This window comes from Chiloscyllium plagiosum, chromosome 8 (assembly GCF_004010195.1).
Source record: "Chiloscyllium plagiosum isolate BGI_BamShark_2017 chromosome 8, ASM401019v2, whole genome shotgun sequence".
NCBI classification, from domain to species: Eukaryota; Metazoa; Chordata; class Chondrichthyes; order Orectolobiformes; family Hemiscylliidae; genus Chiloscyllium; species Chiloscyllium plagiosum.
This window is the reverse complement of record NC_057717.1, coordinates 73,379,962-73,390,794: the sequence shown is the minus strand read 5'-3', so window position 1 is coordinate 73,390,794 and position 10,833 is coordinate 73,379,962. Positions and strand designations below refer to the sequence as shown.

Sequence of the window (10,833 nt, the reverse complement as noted above, 5' to 3'; positions counted from 1 at the left end):
TGATGCTGTCACTTTAAAGAGCTTAGTTTGCTTTGGGTTTAAGGAAGGAAAAGGGAAGCGTTAGGTGACGAGAAGAAAAGGTTGTACTGGATTGTAGTAGTGAACGTTTGCATACTTAATATCAGTGCAATGGCTTTGTATCAGTATATACATTGTGGTGTAATAATTAGACAAGACAAAAGGTTTTTAAAAGTAGAGCTATCATTGTACAATGATGGATAATTTTTTATTGTGGGAGGGTATTGAAGAATTCAGTGTATTTAAAATGCGTAATGTGTTCTGTTTTCTTTTGGTTTTGAAACAGAGGTACCAAGTTATGTATTTGAATCCAACAATTTAAACAACTTGTAAGGTCTTGAGGTTTTTTGAAAGTTGGAATATCAGAAACAGCCCGAATGGGTGGGATCAAGTTCCCCAGGGTCCAGCATTTTCAGGGTTTTTTTTTCGATAGCAGATGTTGGGCTCTTGAAGCTGCACTTTTGGAAACATTCTTCTTAAGTGTTTTCTCTTCATGTTTGTTTTCCTTGTGGCGAGGATAATTGCATGTCCAACAATCTATTTTCCTGATAATACTTTTAGATCTGGGATATTTATGCGACGTTACAATGTTGAACATGTTCTGCTTGGAAGTAAAGTAATTTATGATTCTGATAATTTTTCCAGAATTTGTAAGTTATTCCAATTCTGTCTTTCTTTTCTTGCATTTTAAATACCGTCTATGAACAAATTTTGTTTTGATTCAAGACTGATAGTTTGACTACTCGAATTGCATCTGGAACGCAAGGTCTGTCAATTGCCTTCAAACTAGACAACATTCGGGTCTAGGCTATCTGCTTCTTACATTTTGAGGGGCTTAGATGTTTCAGAACAGAAAAGCGTGATAGTGACTCGGAAATTATAATGTAGTCCCTTAAAAAAGTGGAACATGGACTCTGAGAGCAAAGCACAGAAATTACTGTGATGCCTGATCACATGAATGTGAGAGTCACAGTGTAGGAAATACAGGAACTGTAGTGATTTGCAGATACTCAATTTACTGCCAAGGCATATTCCACTGAGGTAGACTGGATTCCTGTTTCTGTATTCGAGTTGTATAGCACAATGACATCAAAGTTTCAATAAGATAGCTCACGACCACATTCTCAAAGACAGCTAAGTGTCAGGCAATGGAAGCAGGTTCAACCAGCACAGGCCACGTGTCACCACCCATTTGGCTATCTGGATTCAGAATTAGTTAGATGACAGAAGGCAGAGAGTGGTTGTGGATAATAAGTATTGTGCCTATAGATCAGTGTTGAGTGGAGTCCCGCAGGGCTCTGTTCTTGGGCCTCTGCTCTTTATATAAGATTCTAAAGTTTCAATAAGATAGCTCACGACCACATTCTCAAAGACAGCTAAGTGTCAGGCAATGGAAGCAGGTTCAACCAGCACAGGCCACGTGTCACCACCCATTTGGCTATCTGGATTCAGAATTAGTTAGATGACAGAAGGCAGAGAGTGGTTGTGGATAATAAGTATTGTGCCTATAGATCAGTGTTGAGTGATCTAGATGAGATGTTTGAAGGGGAGGTTAGTATATTTTCAGATGACTCAAAGTTGGAGGTGCCGTTCATAGTATCGAGGGCTATGCAGGCTGCAGCACGACAGGATGCAGATCTCGGCTGAGAAATGGCAGATAGAGCTGATAATGTGTTGCTGGAAAAGCGCAGCAGGTCAGGCAGCATCCAAGGAGCAGGAGAATCGACGTTGTGGGCAGGAGCCATTCTTCAGGCTCATGCCTGAAACGTCGATTCTCCTGCTCCTTGGATGCTGCCTGACCAGCTGCGCCTTTCCAGCAACACATTACCAGCTCTGATCTACAGCATCTGCAGTCCTCACTTTCTCCTCCTAAATGGCAAATGGAGTTCAACCTGGATAATTGTCAGTTGATGAATGCTGAATATCGGATTAAAGACCGGATTCTTTGCAGTGGGGAGGAACAGAATGATCTTGGTGTTCAAGTACATATATCCTCTCAAAGTTGCCACCCAATTAAAATGGGTTGTTGAGAAAGCATTTGGTGTTTTGGCTTTCATTAACGGGGGATTGAGTTTAAGAGCCACGAGGTTTTGCTACAGCTCTACAAGTCTCTGGTGAGACGACTCTTGGAATATTGTTCCCAGTTCAGATCGCCCTAATATAGGAAAGATGCAGAGGCTTTTAAGAGGGTGCAATAAGGTTTACCAGGATGTTGCCTGGACTGAAGGGCTTGCCTTATGAGGAGAGGTTGACTGTGATCGGGCATTTCTCTCTGGGAAAAATGTGGAAGAGAGGTGACCTGATCAGATATTTAAGGTCATGAGAGGCACGAATAGAGTCAATAGCCAGAGACTTTTCCCCAGGGCAATATTGACTGGCGTGAGGGGTCATAAATTAAAGATATTAGGAGAAAGGTATAGAGGGGACGTCAGAGGTAGATTCGTTACTCAGAGATTTGTGAATGCATGGAAAGCGTTGCCAGCGGTGGTGGTAGAAGCAGAGTCATTAGGGACAGTTAAGCGACTGTTGGGCATGCACATGGACAGCAGTGAATTGAGGGGTGCGTAGTTTAAGTTATTTTATTTTACATCAATCCTCGGCACAACATCGTGGGCCGAAAGGCCTGTTCTGTGCTGCATTTTTATATGTTATATGTTTTATGTTCTATGTTTCCTGAACCAGATAATTAACCAATTGAGCTGATCTGAATTCTAAAATGTCTCTTTTGTGTGTATCATTTGCTATGGGTCCAAACGCAGATTCAACTGATTCACCTGAGGAACAAACAACGAGAGAACCTTTTCAGCAGGCGTCACTGCTGCCCACGCGAAATGCAATCTCAGGTAAAATCAAACTGGGTTCAGTTGTTAAAGTCAATAAGTGAGAGTAATTGTACATGGTCAACAATAGGTAGTTGTGGCACTGTCTGACTGAAATGTCTCGTCATTGAAGCATTCAGGACTGATTTCTTGATGCAATTGAGATGATGCTGTCACTTTAAAGACCTTAGTTTGTTTTCAGATTAAGGAAGGAGGCGTTCAGCGACGAGAAGAAAAGGTTGTACTGGAATGTACTAATGATTGCTTGCATGCTTAATATCAATGCAAAGGATATGTATCAGTACATGTATTGTGGTGTAATAATCGGACAAGACTAAAGGTTTTAAAAGTAGAGCTATCTTTGTATAATGATGGTTCATTTTTTGTGAGAGAGAATTGAAGCATTCAATGTCTTTAATATGTGTAATGTATCCTGTTTTCTTTTGTAGAGAGGTTTTGAAACAGAGGTACCAAGCTATGTATTTGAAGCCAACAATGTAAACAGCTTGTGAGGCCTTGAGGTCTTTTTTTTTAGTTGAAATATTAGAAGCAGCCTGAATGGGTGGGATCAAGTTCCCGGGAACCAGCATTTTTAGTTTTAGATTTTTTTCATAGCAGTTGCTGGGGTCTTGAAGCTGCAATTTAAAGCCGCCATATAGGTATTTTAGAAACTTTATTCTTCAACGTTTTCTCTTCATGTTTGTTTTCCTTATGAATATGATAATTGCAAGTCTAACCATCAAATTTCCTGATAATTCCTTTAGATTGGAGATGTCTATGGGACGATACTATGTTGAACAATTTATGTTTGGAAGTAAAATAATTAATGATTCGGATATTCTGTCTTTCTTTTATTGCATTTTAAATATAATGCAAATACAGTCTGTTTTCATTCAAGTCTGATACGTTGACGAATCGAATTGTACCTGAAATGCAAGGTCTGTCAGTTACCTTCAAAACAGTCAACATTCAGGTCTGGGCGAACTTCTTCAGACATTTTGAGGGGCTTAGATCTGGTTCAGAACAAAAAAAGCATAATTTGAAACGGCAATTGTAATGTACTCCCTTAGAAAATTAGAACATGGACTTTGAGAGCAAAGCACTGAAATAGCTGTGATGACTGATCACATGAATGTGAGAGTCAAAGTGCAGCAAATACAGTAACTGTAGAGATTTGCAGTTACTGAATTTACTGCCAAGACATCTTCCATTGAGACAGACTGGATTCCTCTCCCTGATTTCGAGTGGTATAGCACAATGACATCAACGGTTCAAAAGATAGCTCAGCACCAGATTCTCAAAGACAACTAAGTGTCAGGCAATTGAAGCTGGTTCAAGCAGCACAAGCCACGTGTCACCGCCTATTAACAAAAATATATTCCAGAACCAGATATTAGCCAATTCAGTTGGTCTGAAATCTAAAATGTCTTTTCTGTGTTTTTGCTTCACTCTAGTTCCAGACACAGCATCAACTCATTCGCCTGAGGAACAATCAACTGGAGAATCTGCAGCATCTGCAATCTCAGGTATAAGTCAAATTGTGTTCATTTATTAAATGCAATAACTTGATTAATGGTACACAGTCAAATGAGGTAGGTGTGGTAGGGGCTGTCCGAAAAGGTTTCTTATTAAAGGAATCTGTATTATTGAGTAATAATTACTTGATGCAATTGTGACGAAGCTGTAACTTTTAAAAACTTATATTGTTTTGCGCTTTTTTTGAGGAGTTGAAGTGTCTACTGAATCCGGCCTAAGTCAATAATTTAAGAGGACTTAAGGTTTGGTTTAAAACAGTTGCAACAATGGATTGTAGTGACAGGTTGTACGAGATCAGGTTTCCTAGTTTTTTTTTAGTGTAGCAGCGAGCGACTGTTTGGGTCCCAGAAGAGTTGGAGCTTCAGTAAGTGTTTCCTAACTGTGACTTCCACTGCAACCTCTCATCATGCTGAGCGGCATGTATGAATCTTTGACTGAATTTGCCATTTTGCCAAGGTGATTCTTTATGGGATATTACGAGACGGGAATAGGTAATTAGTAATCGGTGCTGTATCCATGGTTAGATTTAGTTTTTCAATAGCAAAGTTTTTCTAAATTCCTCTTTCTTTTGTTTCTGTTTTTAACTATTGTCTTTAAATAAATGGTGCCTTGATTATCATCGAGTGGTTTAATCAGTTGCATCACATCTGGAACAGCCACTTCACGTTTACCTTTAAAATAAGAAAAGGTTATGTTTGAGGCTACCTTCTTAAAATATTTTTATGGAGTCTGATCTGGTCCACAACACAGTAAAATGTGCGAATTTTTCAGCAGTGTGAGTTTTCCACATTTCAACATTAACGTTAATAGTACTGTATCTGAGACAATTGCATATTCTGCTGATACTGCTTTTTGGGGGGGAGGATATAAGGATAAAAATTTCATATCAATTAGTTTGAGTTTCTTCTTGCAGCCATTTAATTCCAAAATGATACAGGTGACAGAATGACATAACCGAAATGTTCTTGTGATGTTGCGACTTTAATGGAGGAGGTAGGAGGTGTACAATGATGGTGAAAACTGGTCTCTATTAGTGAATGCCTGTCTGCCTAATGACTATGCAATATAATTGTACCTACATATGTGTTGTGGTGTACTGACAGGATAACACTGAAGTTTATAAAAATAAACTTATTTCTCATGGTGGCTCATGTTTGTGAGCGGGAGTTATTATAAGACTATGACATTAATGTATAATGTGTTCTGCTTTATTTAAAAGAGAGATTTTAAGATATAGGGATACTAAGCTGAATATTTGAAAGTAATAACGGAAATAGCTTCTGAGGCAATGAGGTGTTTTTTAGTAGTGAAATATTTAAAGCAGCCGGGATTGGTGAGATCAAACTCCACTAGAGACAGGAATACCCCTTTAAGTTTTTATTTTATTTTCGGAACAGTTGCAGGGATTGTAAGGTGCGTTTCAAAGCTGCAGTATATTTCTCCTTGCTAATTTTTTTTCTCAGCTTTTTCTCTTGATTTTTTGTTTTGTTTCCTTGTGGATTGTAGAAGTGCATGCTCGACAACGTACTTACAGAAGTTGGCTTTACAACGGGTGTGTTTATGAAATTTTACTGTATTGAACACTTTCAGTTAGACAGTTAAATAATTTATAATTCTGATACGTTTTCCAATCGTTTTGAGTTATCACAATTCCGTCTTTCTTATATTGTATTTCAAATATTATGTAGAATTAAGTGTGTTTTCATTCAAAACAGCTAGTTTGCATTAGGACTACAATGCCTGGCATTGCCTTTATAATAAGAAAAGATTGTGTTCACATACTTTGGGGGGTTTGCTCTGGTTCATAACAGCAGAACTTGAATGTGACTCGAAAAATGTAACGTAGCCCCTTAGAGAATAAGAACATAGAGTTCGAGAGGAATGAAATTGAGTCGGCGAGAAGAGTGGTCATATAAATCTGAGAGCCAGTCTATACACAGGGACTGTAATGACTTACAGATATTCAATTTAGTGCCAGGATACATTCCATCGAGAAATAGTGTATTCCACTCCCTGAAATTGTTTGGAACACCACAATGTCATCAGCGGTTCCACAATCAGCTCTCTACCAGACTCTCAAAGACAACAAAGGACGCACATTAAAAACCAATTCGACCAGTGAAGCCCACGCCCCACGAAAATATTTGAAAAACAGGCCCTGAATGTTATTTCGTTTTTCCTGAATCATATATTAATCAGTTGAGTTAATCCAAATTCTAAAATATCGATTCTGTGTTTATCCTTTCCTTCTGATTCAGACACACCATCAACTTATTGGCCTGAGGAACAATCAACAAGTGAATCTTTGGAGCAGGCGTCGCGTATGCCCACAGGAAGTGGAACCGCAGGTATAAGTCAAATTGGGTTCATTTATTAAATTCAATGGTGCACATTCAAGAGGCCGTAGATGAGGTTGTGACTGACTGGAATGGTTAATTGTTTTGTTACATGAAATTGTTGGGTCGTGATTCCTTGATGGAATTGTCGCGAAGCTGTCACTTTGAAATTATTATTTTCTCCTGGTTTTCTTTAAAGAGAGTTTGTAAAAACTGAGCGCTGAAGTGTGTATTGGAGCTGGCCTCAAACAGCAAATGAGTAGTATTTAGCTTTTTGTTAAACAGATCGAGAATGGAAGCGAAGCGACCACTTCTCCCAAATCAATTTTTTTTCCCTACGTGGCAATGAGATGCGATTTGGGTTCAGGAAGATTTGAAGCTTTAAAGGACCACAACGCAGAGAAGCAGAAATTAGGCCATTGTCCCCATTGAGTCTACTCCGCCATTCAATCCTGTATGAGAAGTTTCACAATTCCATTCACCCACTTTCTTCCCTGAACTCTTGATCCACTTGAATAATCAAGAATCCATTTGTTTAATTCTTTTACACACACCATGACATAGCCTTTTTGACAATGTGTTATGGCATGTTGTTATATTTGAACAATCAATTAGCAATTATCCATGATTCAGTTTATTTTTAGTTAAATAAACTTATTCTAATTTCCTCTTCATTTTGTTTGTATTTTGTCTGTAACGTTTAGACAAATTGTTTTCACTTCACGTTTTGCTTTAAAATAAGAAAGAGTCAGGTTTGAGGCTAACGTCTTGAACATTTTGAGGTGATCTGAGCCTGTCCATAACTGACTAAAATGTTGGAGTGCTTCAGCAGTTGGATTTCTCCACTGAGTGTCTCGAATAAAAAAATGCAGGAAATTTCACTGCACAGTGGAATGTCAGAAGACATTTGACAGCCTGAAAGCCCAGTGTTAGCCAGCCCTAATGAGGCAAGCATATTCATGTTAGCTCTGAATGCGAGTAGTGTGGGTGTTGGTGCTGCACTTTTGCAAGAACACGACTAGAGGAAAGAAAGACAATTTGAGTACTTTCCCGACAATTTGAGCAATCAACAGCAGAAATCGTCCAGATGAGAAGGAAACTGACATTTCTACATTTATGTTGCCAGTAATGATTCTGAGATAGTTTCATATTCTGATATTAGCGTCTCTAATTTTTGGGGGAAGACTGAAGGATGAAACTTCCCAACTATTTACATTGAGCTTATTATTGTTGCCTTTCAATTTGAAAAGTGTACACGTAGCAGGATGACAAAATGTAATTGCCGAATGGTTCTGGGGACTTTAATGAAGGAAGAGGGAGGTATTCAGTGAAGAGCAAAAAAAAAGCTGCAATGGACTATTGTTGGGAATGAGTACTTGCATAATATCATTGTAATACATATGTCTCAGTATATGAATTGTGTTGCACCAACAGGAGAAAACTAACGGATTTTAATAATCAAGCTAGCTTTGTGTATTGATGGTCCATTTTTGTGAGGGGGGTTGTGGCAATACGTTCACTTTAAGAGGTCGAATGTGTCCTGTTTTACTTTAAAGAGTGGTTTTAAAAGAGATTTACTTCGCTCTCCGTTTGAAACTAATAACATAAACATCTTGAGAGGACGTGTGTGTATTTTCTTTAAGTTGGAATGTTTGATGCAGCCTGAATGGGTAGGATCAAACACCCCTAAGAGCCAGGATTTTCAGCTTCAGTTTTTTCAGTACGAGTTGCTCGGGTCTTGAAGCTGCATTTCAAAGCTGCAGACATTTCTCCTTGTTACTCTCTTTCTCAGTTTAAACTCTTGATTTTTTTTTCCCTTGTGGATTCGACAAGTGCATGTCTGTCAGTGTATTTTCCTGCATTACTCTTCACAACGGCTGACTTCATGGAATGTTACTGTATTGAACAGTTAATCTTAGGCTGTTAAATAATTTATAATTCTGTTAAGTTTTCTAGTCATTTTAAGTCATAATAATTCTGTCTTTCATTTATTGTATTTTAAATACCTGTATGAATGAAGTATGTTTTGATTCAAGACTGGTCCTTTGACCAATCGATTTCCATCTGGCACACGATGCCTGGCACTTGACTTTAAAGGAAGAAAAGGTTGAGGTCTAGGCTATCTTTTTCACACCTTTTGAAGTGGTTTGGTCTGGTTCATGACAAAAAAGCGTGATTGTGACTCTGAAATCATAAATTAGACCCTTACAGAAGTCGGGCATGAACCTTGAGAGTATTGCAATGTAACAACTGAGAACGGTGATCACATGAATGTGAGAGTCACTGTCTCCGAAATACAGGGACAGTATTAACTTACTGATATTCAATTTAGTGCTAGGGTACAGTTCATTGTGGCAGAGTGGTTCCTCTCCCTGATTTCGACTGATAGCAAAATGTCAGAGGCTCATTAAGGCTGTTCACCACGAGATTCTCAAAGGCAATGAACGATGGGCAATAAAAGCTTGGATAACCAACACAGCCTACTTCAATGCAATTTAAAAAAAAAGATATTGAATGATATTTCATATTTCTTGAACCAGATATTTTCCCAATTGAGTTGATCTGAAATCAAAAATGTTTCCTTTTTGTTTATCCTTTGCGCCAATCCAGACACAGAATCAACTGATTCACCCGAGGAACAATCAACTATAGAATCTTTTCTGCAGGCATCACTACTGCCAACAGGAACTGCAATCTCAGGTATAAGTCAAACTGGTTTCATTTGTTAACTTCTATAACTGTGAGTAAATGGTCATTAATACATAGGTGTAGTGCTGACTGACTGAAACATCCAGTTATTGAAGTAGCCGGAATTATTCAATAATTATTCCTTGATGCAACTGAGATCAAACTGTCATTTTAAAGAGCCTAATTTGCTTTGGGCCTTTTTGAAGAGAGGAAACTAACAATTCCACCTTTCCGTTGCCAGCAATGTGTCTGAGACAACTTCATGTTCTGATAAAAGTATCTTTTTTGCAGTATCCAATGCTGAAAATTCATGACGATTCACATTGAGCTTATTATTGCAGGCATTGAGTTTGCGAAATGTACATGTGGCAGGATGACAGTACATAACTGCCGATGCGTTGTTGTGACTTTAAGGCAGGAAGAGGGAAGTGTTCAGTGATGAGATGAAAAGGCTGTACTGGAATGTAGTAGCATATGTTTGCACGCTTAATGTCAATGCATTGTATATGTATCGGTACATGTATTGTGGTGTAATAATCGGACAAGACAAAAGGTTTTTAAAAGTAGAGATAACTTTGTATAATGATGTTCATGTTTTCTGAGAGGAGATTGAGGCAATACAATGTCTTTAAGATGTGTAATGTTTCGTGTTTTCTTCTGAAAAGCGGTTTTAAAACAGAGGTACCAAGCTATCTATTTGAAGCCAACAATAGAAACAGCTTGTGAGATCTTGATGTTTGTTTTTTTAAGATGAAATATCAGAAGCATCCTGAATGGGTGGGAATCAAGTTCCCCAGGATCCAACATTTTTCGTTTTAGATTTTTCCATGTCAGTTGTTGCGATCTTGAAGGTGCACTTCAAAGCTGCTGTTTAGCTCTTTTGAAACATTTCTTCTTCAGCATTTTCTTTTCATGTCTGTTTTCCTTGTGGCTAGGACAATTACATGTCCAGCAATCTATTTTACTGATAATCCCTTTATTTATGTTTATGTTTATTTATGTTTATTTTTGTTTATGGGACGTTGCTGTGTTGAACATTTTCTGTAAGGAAGTTAAATAACTTATGATTCTGTTAAGTGTTCCAGAAGTTTTAAGTTATTACAACTCCATCTTTTGTTTATCGTATTTTAAGTATAGTTTATGTATAAAGTCTGTTTTCATTCAAGACTGGTGGTTTGACCAATTGAATTGTATCTGGAACGCAAGATCTGGCAGTTGCCTTAAAAAAGAGAGAGCATTCGGGTCTCGGCTATCTTCTTCATACGTTTTGAGTGGCTTAGAACTTGTTCAGAATAAAAGACCTTATCGTGACTCGGAACTTGTAATGCAGTCCCTTAGAAAAGTGGAATATGGACTTGGAGGAGAAAGCAAAATATAGCTGTGATGAGTGATCACCTGATTGTGAGAGTAGCAGTCTACAAACCACAGGGATTGTA

At 38.2% G+C, this 10,833-nt stretch overlaps 1 protein-coding gene across 8 annotated transcripts in view; it reads left to right on the top strand.

Annotated features, from left to right (window-relative positions):
• The window catches only part of LOC122552141 (mucin-5AC-like), a 120,657-nt gene that overhangs the window by 42,917 nt on the left and 66,907 nt on the right, over positions 1-10,833 (top strand). For all 8 annotated transcript variants that reach the window (XM_043694634.1, XM_043694632.1, XM_043694637.1 and 5 more), the window contains 4 exons: positions 2,778-2,861; positions 4,292-4,363; positions 6,632-6,721; positions 9,320-9,409. In XM_043694634.1, the coding sequence (XP_043550569.1) occupies positions 2,778-2,861; positions 4,292-4,363; positions 6,632-6,721; positions 9,320-9,409 (336 nt within the window). The remainder of the gene's footprint in view (positions 1-2,777; positions 2,862-4,291; positions 4,364-6,631; positions 6,722-9,319; positions 9,410-10,833) is intronic.